This window comes from Phocoena phocoena, chromosome 3, assembly GCF_963924675.1.
Source record: "Phocoena phocoena chromosome 3, mPhoPho1.1, whole genome shotgun sequence".
Lineage (NCBI taxonomy): Eukaryota > Metazoa > Chordata > Mammalia > Artiodactyla > Phocoenidae > Phocoena > Phocoena phocoena.
Genome location: NC_089221.1, coordinates 126,998,270 through 127,014,650, shown reverse-complemented (window position 1 = coordinate 127,014,650; position 16,381 = coordinate 126,998,270). Strand labels below are relative to the sequence as shown.

Below are 16,381 nucleotides of genomic sequence, written 5' to 3'. Positions count from 1 at the left end.
ACTACAACCCCAGTCCCAATCTTGAGCCCAGCCCCCAAACCAGTATCAGCCCCAAATTCGGCTCCTGCTCCGGTCCATCACAGTACCCACCTGAACCCCAACTCAGGTAACTCCTTCGCTGGTTCAGTTCCTAAAGCCTGAGGCCCCGCCCCCAGGAGCTGCTGCCCCATTGGAGGCCGGGCATAGCCCCGCCCCTGACGGCCGCCCCTTGCAGAGAGCGGTTACGTGCGGCTGCTGGGAGAGCTGGACCCTGTACAATTCGCGGAGCTTCACCGCAGCCGGACACTGCAGGTGGTGTTCGAGGCCTACCCGCCGCCCACTGTCATGTGGTTCAAGGACAACCGGACCCTGGGTGACTCCGGCGCCGGCGAGGTTGCGCTGTCCACGCGCAATGTGTCTGAGACCCGGTGAGCGGCGGCCTGTCCGCTTCATTCTTGAAGTTATTATTCTCTGCAGCCGGCAGGCAGGCCACAGCCTTAAGCTACTTGACAGACCTATCGAGGCCCATCTTTCCTGAGAGCCTACTACATGCCAGGCGCCATACCAGGGGCCTGTGCCAAGCACTGGGGATGCTGCATAGACCAGAACAGACAGTTCCAGCCTTCCTAGAGTTTCCTGTCTAGAGGGGAAAACGGACTCTGGTCATCCGATCACCCAGATGTTTAGTTGTCCTTGTGATGGGTGGAGTCCGCTGGAAGCAGCCACGGATAAAAAGGCAGGATGACTGGAGAAGAGGGTGCAGGCAGGCCACTGCCACCTATGCAAGAATGGTGGCCCTGAGGCTGGAGGTTAGCAGACTGAACTGAGGTGCTGCATGTTAGGATAAAGCAGTGTCAGGCCTTTCTGAAAGCGGTGAGATGTGGATGGATGGAGATGGTGCTTCCCCTCCACCACGCCCCCCACCCCATCCGTCCTAACCCTCCCTCTTGACTCACTGGAGCTGCCTATGGGTGGGGGATTCAAAAGTCCTGGCACTGCTACTGATACCCATGTGACCTTGACACTCCCCTTCCACTCCCTGGACCTTGTTTTTCTGTCTTTACAAGAAAGGTGGGGGCTGTAGGACTTCTCCCAGCTCTGACGGCTGGGTCTCCTGGCCTGTCCTCCTCATCAGGTACGTGTCAGAACTGACACTGGTGCGGGTGAAGGTGGCTGAAGCTGGCCGCTACACCATGCGGGCCTTCCATGAGGATGCTGAAGCCCAGCTCTCCTTCCAGCTGCAGGTCAACGGTGAGGAGCCTTCCTCCCTGCTTTCCTTCCCCTGACCCTCCCACCCCCATTGTCTTGCCATTCCTACACTGACCATCCACCCACAGGAGGAGGAGAAGAGTGAGTCCAGGACTCAGGAGGCTGGGTTCTAGGCCAGGCTCTGACACTGACCACTGCTGTGTGCACATCCCCTCTCTGGGCCTCAGTTTCCACAGCTTTACGAGAAGGTCATTGGGCTAGATTGGTGTTTACAAAACCTCAGGCATTCACATCCCAGTGGCATGATTTTTCCTTCTCACACACCACTTACACTGCAGTACTAATTGGGTATTTATTGAGCAACTACAATATGCCAGTCCATTCAAGGTTCTGGAGGCCCTGCCATTGTGGAGTTTGCATCCCAGTGCGGGGAAGATAAACATCCAAAAAAGGGGCAAAAACAGCAAACCATGTACAAGGTTAGAAGGTAACAAGTGCTGTGAAAGAAAACAAACGAACAGAAAAGCTCTGTAAGGAGGGTAGAGAGTCCTGGGGGCAGGGGAGTGGGGAGAGTTACAATTTCAAATAGCATGATCAAGATTGGCTGCATGGAGATGACATTTGTGTGAAGACTTGAAGAAGGTGAGGGCATTAGCCAAGTGACTATTTGGGGGAAGGGCACACCAGGCAGTGCAAAGGCAGGAGCAACGCAGAAAGGCTTGTGTAGCCGGAACAGAGTGAAGGGGAGAGCGGTGGGAGATGAGGTCAGAGCTGAGACGGGGCAGTTGGGGGGACAGGAGAGGGTAGATCGTGTAGGCCTTCCTGGGCGCTTGTATGGACTTTGGCTTTTACTGTGACTGAAATGAAGAGCCACTGCAGGATTTTGAGCAGAGAAATGACACGATAATGACTTAATGTTTTGTGAATTGACTCTCTAAAAATAAGTTTATTTTGAATGAAAAATGAACTTCTCCACTGTAGATGGAAAATCAGCATCACATGTCATAAGTATAAAGCAACCACTAAAATAAACTCTGAGAAAGCAAAACAGTGCTATTAAATTCTAACTCCACGTTCTTGCCGGTCCAGGGCTCTGATCCTGAGGCCTGCCCTCTCTTTGTTAAAAGGGAAGATTAGCAAATCTCAGAGAGGTGTTAAAGACAGACTAGCACCCTACTGAGATTTTCCCTTTGAAGTACCCAGAAGGGGAATCTGTCAGTTTTCACATGGTGATTCCTGGTATTTAATGTTCACCTGCAGTCTGAAGCTCCCCTCCCCCCAAGGGAGACTCTGGACCAGGTCCTCCCTGAGGGCCTTTCTTACTGACTGTCTATCCTGACCTCTCCACCTCCTGGCCCGTGCCCCTCTCCCTGCAGTGCCTGTCCGTGTGCTGGAGCTGAGCGAGAGCCACCCTGCCAGCGGGGAGCAGACAGTCCGCTGTCGTGGCCGGGGCATGCCCCAGCCACACCTCAGCTGGTCTACCTGCAGCGACCTCAAAAGGTGAGCAGACCCTGGGCCAGTGTCTCCCAGGGTACCCATAGCTGACTGGAAGGACCCAATGAAGGTCATCTAGTCCAACACCTTCCTCTGGGAACACTGTTCCAGGCTAGATCCATATCCTAGAAGATGTGGCTTCTTGGAGAAACTCTGCACGACCTAAATTGTCGCCTTTCTTTACCTTAACCCTGAAGGTCAAAGGAAGGGAGTGGATTTTGCAATCCAGGTTCTCAATTCTGGGGTAGGTGCGCCCCTGCTGGTCAGTTGAGGGATCACGGGAGGAACCAACTCAGGACCAGGCAGTGGGAAAAAGGAACTGGACGCGCCCAGCTTCCTTCTGTCACCACCCGGTGGCTCTACCTGCTTTTGGCCTCAGTTTTCCCACCCGCATAGGGAAGCAAGAGACTGGAAGCCGACCTGGCTGGTTCTCCGGCAGGTGTCCGCTGGAGCTGCCTCCCACGCCACTGGGGAACAGTTCCGAGGAGGAGAGCCTGCTGGAGACGAACGTGACATACTGGGCAGAGGAGCAGGAGTTCGAGGTGGTGAGCACACTGCGCCTGCGCCGTGTGGATCAGCCGCTGTCCGTGCGCTGCACGCTGCACAACCTCCTGGGCCAAGACGTTCAGGAGGTCACCGTGGTGCCACATTGTGAGTCCTCCATCCTCCGTAGCCCCTGACGACCCCTCACCCCCACCTCAACCCTGCTGTACATGGAGCTGTGCCTGCGTGCCCACAGCAGGCTGAAGTCAGCATTCAGGGCCACGGCATTCAGGAGCATTGTGGGTGTATCTTCCCAGGCATTTGCACAGCAGCACGATGTTGCCACACACGTGTACATCCACGAGTGCGTGTGTGTAAACCATGACAATGAACAGTGCTATCTTCTTTTGTATGTACACTGTATGTATGTCCTAAGCTGTGTACGCGAGCATGCCTGATCGTTGGACATGGGTGCAAACCCTGCAAGTGTAGATTTGTAAAGCAAGTAATGAAGAATGCCCAATCCCCACATACACGTATAAAGCTAGAGCGTGTGTCTGTAAGCAGGTACACAAGCATGTTTATGGGTGTAAACCCACTGAGGGTATGTTTGTAAACCATGTACACGAGCACCCCAATCCCCAGGCAGGTATATAAACCCACGTGTGTACGTCTGTAGGTGTGTACATGCAGGTGCACAGTCCCCATACAAGTGTGCAAACAATGTACAACTCCCGTGCACGTGTGCACACTGGCGTAGTGCACGTCTGTAAGCGTGGAGATGCAGCACACCTCTTTGTAAAACGGTGCAACCCAATCCCCATACATATATGCTTGCTGTGCCATGCATGTCTGTTAGCAGGTACACGTCCATGCATAAGTCTTATCCGTATGAACAGTCCCTACAGTGCCCAGATGCTTTTGCTACCTGCCACTCCCTGTGCATGCATGGACCTGCGTGCATGTGTTTCATTTTTTCACCTATTGCCTCATTCAGTAAATAGTCACAGGGTCGCAGCTTCTCACTGGAGAAGGCCCAGCCCTGCCTGTCCTCCTAGTGCCCACGGTCCAGAGAGGAGGCAGACAAGGAACTAGGCAACCTCACCGTGGGGGTCAGCGTTTTGGGGGAAAGCCTAAAGGGAGAAGGGGCTCCATACCCAGCTGTGGGATTCAGGAAAGTGTCCTGGTAAAAGGAAGCTTTAGGTCAATACCTGAAAGATAACTAGAGTTAGCCTGGTGAGGAATGGTGCTCTGGTCAGACGGAACAGCCTCTGTAAAAGCCCAGAGGCAAAGTGGGTTCAGAGAAATTAAAGGAATTCAACCTGGCTGGAGAACAGAGTGTATATATTTAGGGGCTGGGGGTGGAGATAAGGGGGAGGGGACTAGTAAGGGAGGGGGCTATAGGAGAAGGCAGAAGCCAGTGCAAGCAGAGCTATGAAGGCTGTCCAAGGTGTTTTGGACACACTTATGCCTATACTTAGGTAGGTCCATGGGCTTATACAGGCAGATACTGCTCTACACAGACCTGCCTCCCCCTGCCCTGTGGTGGGATGGGTGATGGGTTTTAATGCCTTATCTCACTCACACTCCCACACATGCACACATATCCCTGAGCAGGTGGGCACCTGCAGACCAGCTCTGAGCAAAGCAGAAGTAAAACTTTTGTGTGCCACTGAGGGGGAAGCCATGTACCAGCCCACGGGGAATTTCCAAGGCTGGTGAAGTCCCCTCTTTTTTACTTGGAGATGGCTCCCTAGAAGATGCAGGCTTCCTTCCCAGGATGGGGAAAAGGAGGAGAGGAGTGATGTTGGTCTGAGTCCCTGAGGAGGAGGGACAGAGCTCTCTAGCGAGCAGAGAAGGGCAGGTGGGTGACACAGGAGGAGGGAGTGAGTTCCCAGGGGACTTCGTGGGTGGCCAGAGGGGCAGGACAGGGGAGGTGAGGGTCTGGCTAGGGTGGATGTGGAGGGAGTGGGAAGGAGTGGGTATCTGTGCGGCAAAGAGGTTGAGGCTTTGGGGGTAGAGGAGACTCAGGTCTTGGGGGGGCACCCAGAGTTGGCCCTACTTGGTTACCCCAGTTCCCTGGCCCACACCCCGATGTACTTTACAACTGCCATCACTATGGGGGAGGAAACCGGCTCCTTTCTGCAGTCTGGATGCCTCAGGCTATGGGAGCTCAGTTATTGGGTCCATTGGCCTCTCAGTCAGGCTCTGTCCTAGCAGTGGCTGCCCCAATGAGTGCGTGGATTCAGAGGAGAGGTGAACCACAGCCCGGCTGTCAGGAGCGTGCATCCAATCTGGAGCTATGGCAGACAGGCCGGACTGACCCTGGCAAGGGCTGAAGGGATTTGGAGGCCAGTAGTGATCCAGGGGTAGTTACTGAAGGGCATGGGGTATTTATGCAAGGGGCTGGAGGTGTGGCCCAGAGGGGAGAGGCTAAGGGTCTGACATCATAGGCCAAAGGGGGATGGGGCTGGTTCCATTCTGGGCAGGTTGGGCAGAGAGGGATTTGTGGTGCCAGAGATGGACTGAAGGGAGGGGAGCTGCCAAATGCCCTGCTTGCTCATAAGCAGCTCTTGTCTCTGCTTCCAGCCTTACCCTTCAAGGTGGTGGTGATCTCGGCAATCCTGGCCTTGGTGGTGCTCACGATCATCTCCCTCGTCATCCTCATCATGCTCTGGCAGAAGGTAAGCCCCACCCTTGCCTGATGGGTGCAGACTGGCACACCATTCTTTGCACGGACCCTCCCTGCCATCCCCTATTGCTGGAGGATTGGGCCATGGCCGGGGCCCAGCGTGGAGCTCAGGTGTGAAGTGATGCTGGGTGTTTGAGCTGCTTTCAACCCCAGCAGCCTGGGCAACGTGGGCCTGCTGTGCACCCCGCTTTCCATCCAGAGTCCTGCTCAGGCATCATCCCTGCCCATCGCAACCACGGGGCATGGGACCTTCAGGGTGCACTGCACGGGCTCCAGCGTTCTTCCAACTCTGACCCACAGAGACTCCCAGGCTTCTACTGAAAGGCATTCTAATCCTTTAAATCTGTCATTTCAATGGACTGTTCTGAGATTTCACCGTTCCACGATTCCACCGTAGGACTGCAGCACCCCATGCTTCTTTCATTCTCAGATTCCAATCCTGTGACTCCAACATCCTATGATTTCAACACTCTAAGGTTATATCTTTCTGAGATTCCCGCTGTGACTGATCCAGCGTGGGGAGGGGCCATCCACATCCAGCAGAATGTCCCTGCCTTGTGTTACCTTCCAGGGCTGCCTGCTCCCGTCTTCCCATCTGAGGAGCGGCCCAGGCTCTGGGAGAAGCTGGTGCGGAGGTTCTGATGAGCCTGCCCCTCAGCTGTCAGCTGCTCCTCAGCATCTCCCCCTGACATCTGTTCCGTGGAGCCCATGAAGGCCTCGGCTCTATTGATAACTTGCTGTATGGCTTCAGATATGCCCCTCATCCTTCCTGGGCTTCAGGTTTTCCTGCCCCATCTGTTTCATAAGGAGCTGGACCTAGTGGTCCCCCTCTGATGATCCGTCCCTCGTCTTGGTCCTGCAGAAGCCACGCTATGAGATCCGATGGAAAGTGATTGAATCTGTGAGCTCTGATGGCCATGAATACATCTACGTGGACCCTATGCAGCTGCCTTACGACTCCACCTGGGAGCTGCCGCGGGACCAGCTTGTGCTTGGTCAGCCCAGGGAGGCCTCAAGTGCCAGTCTGGGGACTCGAGGCGGGTGGGAACACTGATGTCAGAGCACAGCCTTGCCATGATTAGCTTTGAGACCTAGGGCTGACGTCTTGCCTTCTCTGGCCCTGGGGCCCCGCCCTCTGTACAGTGGCGGCAAGATGATCCCCCAGGGACCGTCCAGCGTTGAGGTCCTATGATCCAATGATGGTGGGAGATGGGACCCCTTCGTGGCGAGAGAGGAAGTATTAGTCGAGGGCACGCTGAGTGCCAGGCCTGCGCTTAGTCTAGCTGGAGAGGCTGAGAGAGCGTGGAGGAGCTGTGCTCCCCTCTGTGGGGAGAAGAAGGCCTCCAGGGACTAAAGAGGGGCCAGAAAGCAGGCAGGACTTAAGCGAGACCAGGAAGGTCTGCGAAGCACTGTGATTTTAGGAGTGTCCGTCGGAGAAACACCTTAAGTCCAGCGTGGCTTGAGGGATGTCTAGCTTGACCTCAGAGAGTGTAGGGGGGGTACAGCTTCCTAGTGCACCAGGAGCTGAGAGATCATCTCTTTTCCAGGACGCACCCTGGGCTCCGGGGCCTTTGGGCAGGTGGTGGAGGCCACGGCTCACGGCCTGAGCCATTCGCAGGCTACCATGAAAGTGGCCGTCAAGATGCTGAAATGTGAGTCCTGGGAGCCCGCCCCTCCCTTACCTCTCCCCTGCCCCCTCCCCGCACATTCAGGCACTCCCAGAGCAGGCTTCTCGCTGATTCTCCGGGCACAGGAAGTACATTCACACCAGAGCCAGCAGCGCTCCTGATTCTGCTTTGGGAAAGAGGCTTTCTCACCCTGCCCCCTCCTCCGGGAGCCTCCTCTCCTCCTCCATCTTCCTCCCATCCTCTTTCCTCTTCTCCTGTGCACGGGTCCTCATCTCCCTCGGCCACCTGGGTCTTACAGCACAGCCTGGGACAGAAGAGCCGGAATAGGCTCCAGTGGGGTGTCTGCGGGGCCTCAGTGACTGGACCAAGCCTGAGGGCCCCCTCTCTCCCTCAGCCACAGCCCGCAGCAGCGAGAAGCAAGCCCTCATGTCGGAGCTGAAGATCATGAGTCACCTCGGGCCCCACCTGAACGTGGTCAACCTGCTGGGGGCCTGCACTAAAGGAGGTACAACCCACCCCTAGAGGATTCTGGGGAAGTGCCAGTGGCCAAGGCCTGGCCCCTCCCCGCCCCCTCCTCAGTTTACGGACAGGACACTCCAGCTGGAGGGTCCGTGCCCACCCTGTCTAGTGCCCTCACTTCACAGAGGCAGATGGGTGTGGGATTTAGCCAGTCACCAAATCACATCGCCTTCAAGACCAAAGGACTCTTTAGTTCACCAGTCCTAGCGGCTTCCAAATCAAGGGGTTCTCTGACACTGAAAAAATGTTCACGATACATTTTATTTTATTTTTACTTATTTATTTGTTTACAATACCTTTTAAAAACTATCAAAAGTGACAGCTCCTGTGACCCTGAAATGAGTTATAGCCCCGCCTCTGGAGCCCACCAACTAGCTTGCTCACTGTGAGCTGCTGTCACTCGGATCATAGAATAAGGTCTCTCCAGCCAAATGTGTTTATTTGAAGCTCTGATGACAAGTTAGGCCGCCAAAAAAAAAATGTTATCGCTATTTACAGCTGCTTATTGTGAGATCTGGGATTTTCCTCGGTATTGTGCAACAAAAACAGAAGTACGCTGTGTACGTAGGCCAACTTATGTCTGCGATGATCACACATTTCAAAATTTTTGATTCCACCAGTATGTGTAAGCTGCCACTGATTGACTTTAAGTCAATGTATCGTGTTTGAATTTAAACAGTAACCTGGTAATAAAGAGTTACCTTTGTTTATGTTGTATCCTGGGCTCGAGAATCAGCTTTATCAATAACAGCTAACCCTGTGCTTGCTACTTGCCAGGCATTGAGCTGAGCTGACAAAGACATTGTCTCATGAATACTCAGTGCAGCCCTTTGGGGTGGGTATTACTAGCCCCATTTAATAGATGGGGAAAGTAAAGCTCAGGGAAACTAAGTGCCTTGCTCACGGTCAGGAAAGTCCAGGTTTGCCTGGCACCTAAGCCTCTTTGCTGACCCACGTGCAACCCGTCATTAGCCTCATGGCCCTGATGGGAAGGCCCCCCCCCCCGCCCCGCCCCGGGGACTGTCCCTGAGCCTGTCCCTCCGCAGGGCCCATCTTCATCATCACCGAGTACTGCCGCTACGGCGACCTGGTGGACTACCTGCACCGCAACAAGCACACCTTTCTGCTGCGCTGCTCCAACAAGCGCCGCCCGCCCAGCGCTGAGCTCTACAGCAACGCCCTGCCCGTTGGGCTCCCGCTGCCCAGGTACTGGAGGGAGGGCGGGACCTGAATCTGTGGGGAGCCCTGAGGAGCGCCTGCTCACTCCTTCCTTGTCCAGGACAGAAAGCTGAGGTGAGGGCGGGCAGAGCCACTCCTGGAACCAGGTTTCACTTGTTTCACCAGCCAGCTCAAGACCTGGCCCCTGGCCACCCCAGAGGTGGGCAAAACAATGACGGTGGTGATGATGGTGGCATCGGCTACCACCTGCTGACTGTCCGTGGTGTGCCAGGCCCTGCGCTGAGCGCTCTGGAGGCTCAGAGGGGGTGACCCCCTTGACCCCTCACCCCACCCCATCTCATCTCCTGTCGTGGACAGGGGGCACCTGGGGCCCTCCTGTCCCAGGATGACCCCCTCTGTGGTGCTCCACACTCTACTCCTGCCTCGCCACAGCCTCCCCCCTCCTCCCCACACCAGTCTCTCCAGTGCCTCCAGGGCAGCTCATCCCCTTTCTTCTTTTTCTTTTCCAAAATGGCATTTCTTTGTTCTTTTGCTAATTACAAAAGCTACACATGTTTATTGCAGAGGCAAGAGTAAGTTCAGAATAGCATTAAAAGACATTAAAACTCACCTGTGTCCTCCCCAACATTTTGATTGATTTCCTTCCAGTCTTTTCTCTAACCCTAGAGACACATGGGTACATAGTCCCGCAGCTCTCGGGGGAGCTGCAGCTGCAGGCAGAGGCATTAAGGCGATTCATTGCCCACTTGCAGGGCATCGTGGCTGGACGGTGCTGTAGTGGCCACAGGAAGGCACTTGGGTACAGGCCCTTCCTGTGACCCTGGTCCTGGGGTGCTGGAGTCACCCCTGGACGTAAATTCTCTGAGGACACACCCTGGGTCCTAGGTCATCTTGGCAGACCCAGCGTCCAGCTCAGCGTGGGTCTGAGGTTGGCTGGAAGGGCTCACTACATGGTCATTCATATTGTGACAGACTGTGTGGGCATGCGAGAGTGAGGGAGAGAAGAAATGCATGAGTGATGGGGCCTTGCAGGAAGGGGAAGAGAGGGAAGAGCCTGTGCTTCTCCTTTTGTAACGCTCCTCTGCCCCCAGCCATGTGTCCCTGCCTGGGGAGAGCGATGGTGGCTACATGGACATGAGCAAAGATGAGTCAGTGGACTACGTGCCCATGCTGGACATGAAAGGGGACGTCAAATACGCAGACATCGAGTCCTCCAACTACATGGCTCCTTATGATAACTACGTCCCCTCCGGTGGGTGCGCACAGGGTCCTCACACCTAGGTAGTCATGCATTCTTTTTTTTTTTTAATTTTAATTTTTTTTAAATTTTTGGCTGCATTGGGTCTTCGTTGCTGCGCACGGGCTTTCTCTAGTCGCATCGAGCGGGGGCTACTCTTCGTTGCGGTACGCGGGTTGCTTCTCATTGCGGTGGCTTTTCTTGTTGTGGAGCACGGGCTCTAGATGCGCGGGCTTCAGTAGCTGTGGCTCATGGGCTCTAGAGCGCAGGCTCACTAGTTGTGACTCACGAGCTTAGTTGCTCTGCGGCATGTGGGATCTTCCCGGACCAGGGATTGAACCCGTGTCCCCTGCGTTGGCAGGCAGATTCTTAACCAGTGCGCCACCAGGGAAGTCCCATGTAGTCATACATTCTTTTCGAAACCTTTCCTCTGCCCAGCCTGGCAACAACCCTGTTAGGAAGGTGACCTTGTGCCCATTTCACAGATGCAGAAACTGAGGCTAGCCACCTGCCCAAAGCTGCTGTGTGGTGGAACCCCAATATGAACACCCTGTTTCTGGGTCCAGAGATGTGTACACAGTCCACAGGGAGGGGAGGAGCTAGGGTGGGCACAGGGGTGCCTGACCTGCTGGGGCCTCGGGGAAGAGTGGTCTGCAGGTGCCAGGCTGATCTAGAGTCCCTAAAGAGCAGGCAGGCCAGGCTGAGCAAAGGTGGCCCAGGGCTAAAGCCAAAAGTTTTTCTGGCCAATGAGGGCTCTGATAAAGGAGAATTTAAGTCAGACATTTGGAAATTGTTTTCCTTTTGTGGGAGGCTTAGAGGATCAGGAGTCTTCTCTCTGGGACATTCAGCCTCCACGAGCCAAAGGCCAGGAGTTCTCTAGCCCCAGGGAGACACAAGACAGTGGGTGTCCTTCTGCTCTTCCCTAGCTCCTGAGAGGACCTGCCGGGTGACTTTAATCAACGAGTCCCCAGTACTTAGCTACACGGATCTTGTGGGCTTCAGCTACCAGGTGGCCAATGGCATGGAGTTCCTGGCCTCCAAGAATGTATGTGTGGTCACAGTGAGCACAGTGGGGTCCTGGGGAGGTGGGTCACCCAGCCAGCCAGGGTGCTCCCAGTACATGGCCCCGTACTGCAGCCCTCTGGCGGGTGAGGACGGCAAATGCCCTCACACCTGGTGGCCCCTCACACCTGAGCACCGATGCATATTTCCCAAAGCCCCTGACACGGAGAGTCTTTCCCCAGAATTGCCCGCCATGGTCTCAGCTCCCATCTCCTCCCTCCCCAGTGCGTCCACCGAGATCTGGCAGCCAGGAATGTGCTCATCTGTGAGGGCAAACTGGTCAAGATCTGCGACTTTGGCCTGGCCCGTGACATCATGCGGGATTCGAACTACATCTCCAAAGGCAGTGTGAGTGCCTTTCCCCATCCTCATGGTTCGCGTGGCTGTGGCTCATGGGAGATCAGGACAGGGTTCTCGTGGCCTGACCTGCCCAGCGGCGATGGGCTCTGCCTGCCTAGCCCTGTGTGCAGGGATGGGAAGGGGAGCCACTAGCTGTGCATGGGGCGGGGGTGAGACGCCGAGGCCCGTGGGGTAGGCCGGGGGCTCAGATTTGCTGGTCGTGGCAGGGGTCAAGGGACCAGCTGTAAAGGGTCCTGGGGAGGTTGAAGGGGCAACAGGCCAAATGTGCTGTCCCAGTAGCAATGGTGAACAGAGGAAGAAGCCCAGGTGACAGGCTAAGACAGATGCGTAGATGGCAGGCAGTATTTGGTTCAAAGGTGACCATCCTGCCTCTCACTCGTGTCCGCACTTCCCGCATAGGAATCTGCCCAGAGATCTAAGGCAGCTAGGATGAGAGCTGGGTGACACCTTGGCACGTCTCTTCCTCCCCCCAGCAGTGGACTTTCCTAGGGTCAAGAAGGGGAGCCTGTTCCATGAGGAGCCCTGGGGCTCTCCCTCAAGGACAGGGGTTACCATGTCCCCAGCTTGTGCGAAAAGAAACTCAGCTTCCTGATCCTCTGACCAGCAGTGGGATGGGCGTGGGAACCATGCATCAGCAGAGATGGGCCCTCAGGGACCGAGAAGTGAGAAAGAGCTGGGGGTAGGAACTGCCAGGCTTCCTCCCGGCTCCCAGGTGCAGAGTGGGGCCCGGCCCCCCCCTTGCACTCAGCAGCCTCCGCCCTCCCGCAGACCTTCCTGCCTCTGAAGTGGATGGCCCCCGAGAGCATCTTCAACAGCCTCTACACCACCCTGAGCGACGTGTGGTCCTTCGGGATCCTGCTCTGGGAGATCTTCACCCTGGGTACACTTCCTCTTCCTCCAGTCCTCAGCCTCACGGCACAGCGTCTGCCCTGACCGCTCACATCTTCATCCTGGTGGGGCTGTGGGACGGGCTCTGGGACAGGGCTCAGAAGCTCTGCTTCTTTCTTGTTACTGTGTGACCTTGGCAAGTCTCTTGCCCTCTCTGGATCTCTTTACCTCCCCATCTCAGTAGAGATGAATTTGGACAGTGACATCAAAAAGCCTGCTTGGCTCCAGCATTCTCTGGTTCTCTGATTCTGGGGAGGCATGTAGTCTCTGTCCAGAGCCTATGAGGGAGCCCACATTTCCCAATGCCAAGGCCACTGCACCCTCACCGACGCTGGGGTTGGTGTACCTCTCCCTGTCCCATGGAAGAAGATTCTTGCCACTGTTCCGACACACCTGAGCCTGTGTTTCTTGTCTCTGCTCCCTAACAGGTGGCACCCCGTACCCAGAGCTGCCCATGAACGAGCAGTTCTACAATGCCATCAAGCGGGGCTACCGCATGGCTCAGCCTGCCCATGCCTCTGACGAGATGTGAGTGGAGCGCTTGGGAAGACACTTTGGGTGCAGACAGTAGATATCCAACTTTACCAGCTTAAGCTGAAAATAGATTTATTAGTTCAGAGATGTAGACAAATGTAGGTATAGCTGGATCCTGTTGTTCATAAGACATCATCCACACTCTCTCATCCTACCGCGGGGCTCTGCTCTCCTCCGCGTCAGCCTCACTCTCAGGTTGGCACCGTCCAAATGGCTACGTCCTAGCTGCTTTCACCATAGTTCCAGTGAACTATGTCACCAGTCCAGAGGTGACTGTCAAGGGCTCAGCTGGGGTCACCTGCCCATCTAGAAAACCAGCCACTGAGCTAAGGTGATAAAAATGCCTACTGGCCATGCCCGTGTCATGTGCTCACCAAGGTGTGATCAATCCCATGGGACCACTGAACTGAGGATGGTGGGAGGGCTTCCCAAGGGAACATGCAGGTGCAGTAATGGAAAAACCCCTCCCCTCCAAACTCTTCATTACTCCCCTTGTTCTGGGAGGTGGCAGACCCTGAGCCAGAGACCCTGACCCCTCTGCCCCTTTCCCCAGCTATGAGATCATGCAGAAGTGCTGGGAAGAGAAGTTTGAGATTCGGCCCCCCTTCTCCCAGCTGGTGCTGCTTCTCGAGAGACTGCTGGGCGAGGGTTACAAAAAGGTACGTTGAAGGCTTCCCTGGTGGCGCAGTGGTTGAGAGTCCGCCTGCCGATGCAGTGGACACGGGTTTGTGCCCCGCTCTGGGAAGATCCCACATGCCGCGGAGCGGCTGGGCCCGTGAGCCATGGCCGCTGAGCCTGCGTGTCCGGAGCCTGTGCTCCGCAACAGGAGAGGCCACAACAGTGAGAGGCCCGCGTACTGGAAAAAAAAAAAAAAAGTTACGTTGAGGCAGGGTTGGGGTGGGGAACGGAGAGTTCTGGTCCAGAAGTAGACACAGGGTACAAGGCTCTGTGTGACATGCTGGTATTTGGGGGACCATCCTTTCCCCTCTCTGGGCCTCAGTTTCCCTGTTGGTACTAATAAGGGATGGGCTGGAGCTGTGAGTGTAGTTTCTTTTAGCAGCATAGAGTTTTTAAAAGTGAAATCCTATGTGGAAGCTGATTAATTTAAAGTGGGGGCAAGAAGCCTACAGCCCCCTTCATCCTGCATCCTTCCTCATGCCTTTGCACCCAGACCAAGTCCTGGGCCTCCGTCACAAGTTTGAACAACCCCAGGCGAGATGACTGCTGAGGGCCTGACCACTTGGACCCTGTGGCGGGCTCATACAAGGCTTATGGAGCCAGCAGGGCCTTAAAACCCTCGCTGCCCAACTACGAAGCTACAGTGAGGGGGATGCACGTGTCCTTTGGCCCAGACACAGCTCTTTCCCTCAGTCCATTCCTAAGCCCACTCCCAAACACATCTGTTTACAGCTCCAGGACCAGTGAGTTGAAAGGGAGTTGTCTCCCTTCAGTAGCAAGGGAGACTGTGGCCCCAGCGAGGGAGGCCATGGCAGGCAGAGAGCCCGTGCCTGTCTACCCTGAAGTGGGGGAAGAGTTAGGGTTGCGGGTGCTAGTCCGATCACCGGCCCCTCCCTGGGTGACCCTGAGCCCATCTTGTGTGGTGAGAGGCCAGGTAGGCGAGCAGCTCAGCTGTGGGGCTTTGGGCAATTCTTCCTCTCTGAGCACCAGGTGCTTTATTTACATGAGGTGGGAGGGGCTGGGTCAGAATCTGCCCGGTAGATGATCCCTAAAGGCATTTCTGGTCTGACCCTCCCTGTGTCTCGGCTTCTTCCTGCCCTGCTGAGCAGAAGTACCAGCAGGTGGATGAGGAGTTTCTGAGGAGCGACCACCCAGCCGTCCTTCGGTCCCAAGCCCGCTTGCCCGGCTTCAATGGCCTCCGATCCCCCCTGGACACCAGCTCCGTCCTCTACACTGCTGTGCAGCCCAACGAGGGTGACAACGACTATATCATCCCCCTGCCTGACCCCAAACCCGAGGTTGCTGATGAGGGACCACTGGAGGGTTCCCCCAGCCTTGCCAGGTAGCCATTCTGACCTGCAGCCCAAAGCAGTAGGGTGCATAGTGTGTGTGTGTGTGTGTGTGTGTGTGTCTGTCTGTCTGTCTGGGTGTGTGTGTGTGTGTCTGTCTGTGTCTTCATGCCATCAGGCTTGCCTTAGAAGTAAGTTACCTAGGGTGAGTACTTATTCCTGCCAGTGAATAGAAGAGAGAATTGAACTCATTTGACCTTTGATGACCTCGATTGGAAATGGCAGGCTGGTAAGAGAAAGTGGCCTGGGATATATTGTAAGGTAGCTGTTTCTTTAAAGGAGCCTCCACAGGCCATCTACTCTGTCCCCTCTCTAGGCCCTGTCCTAGCCCTAAGGAGGAAAAGAGGAAAATCTAATTCGCATCCCCAGCACCCCATGTATTACTCTATGGTCATCGCCAGCCCTGTGGTCTGTCCTTTAGCACCATGCCCTGAGGACCCCAGGGAGCCTGGCACAGGGAGGCAGAGGTACCTACAGAAGTTCAGGCCAGAATTCAGACTGGGGAGGAGATTCGTGCTTTTCTTTTGCCTCAGGATGTGATGTTACGGTATGGGGAGGGCTTTGGAGGAAGGCCAGCTGTTGCCTGGACTAGATGTTCCCCATGTGGCCAAACCCACGCCCAAAATATTCCAAGGCTCCAAGTAGCCAGTGTATAGAGGAGTTGAGCTCAAAGTTTCAAACAGCTTGGGGTGTGAATGTTGGTGCCCTCAGACAAGCTGCTTCCCCTCTCTGAACCTCAGTTTCCTTAACTGTAAGATGAAAACAGTAAGAACACTTCTATTTGGAGGTTGTTGTGGGGATTAAATGAGATCATTATACATTCAGGCATGCGGGAGAGAGACACTGACGGGTGAGCGATCACCTCGCTCTGCTTTGAAGTCCCAACTCCTATACTTCCCCGCTGTGTGACGCAAGGCAATGATGTAACCTCTCTGAGCTGCACTTGCTCACAGCGCCTGCCTTGCACAGTCTTTACAAGGATTCAGTGAGTTAAAATGTGTAAGGTGCATGCTGCAAGGGTGGATAGACAGAAAGCTCTACGTTAATGCTGGTATTATTTCACTGTGGTTCCCTCCCAGCCTCTCACTCA

The 16,381-nt window shown here is 55.2% G+C and overlaps 1 protein-coding gene across 2 annotated transcripts in view; it reads left to right on the top strand.

Annotated features, from left to right (window-relative positions):
* Positions 1–16,381, top strand: part of PDGFRB (platelet derived growth factor receptor beta) — a 37,529-nt gene that overhangs the window by 20,193 nt on the left and 955 nt on the right. For both annotated transcript variants that reach the window (XM_065873382.1, XM_065873383.1), the window contains 16 exons: positions 215–407; positions 1,115–1,230; positions 2,565–2,688; positions 3,122–3,333; positions 5,755–5,849; positions 6,720–6,852; positions 7,405–7,509; positions 7,880–7,990; positions 9,051–9,210; positions 10,275–10,435; positions 11,347–11,465; positions 11,708–11,830; positions 12,611–12,722; positions 13,159–13,258; positions 13,818–13,923; positions 15,052–15,284. In XM_065873382.1, the coding sequence (XP_065729454.1) occupies positions 215–407; positions 1,115–1,230; positions 2,565–2,688; positions 3,122–3,333; positions 5,755–5,849; positions 6,720–6,852; positions 7,405–7,509; positions 7,880–7,990; positions 9,051–9,210; positions 10,275–10,435; positions 11,347–11,465; positions 11,708–11,830; positions 12,611–12,722; positions 13,159–13,258; positions 13,818–13,923; positions 15,052–15,284 (2,203 nt within the window). The remainder of the gene's footprint in view (positions 1–214; positions 408–1,114; positions 1,231–2,564; positions 2,689–3,121; positions 3,334–5,754; positions 5,850–6,719; positions 6,853–7,404; positions 7,510–7,879; positions 7,991–9,050; positions 9,211–10,274; positions 10,436–11,346; positions 11,466–11,707; positions 11,831–12,610; positions 12,723–13,158; positions 13,259–13,817; positions 13,924–15,051; positions 15,285–16,381) is intronic.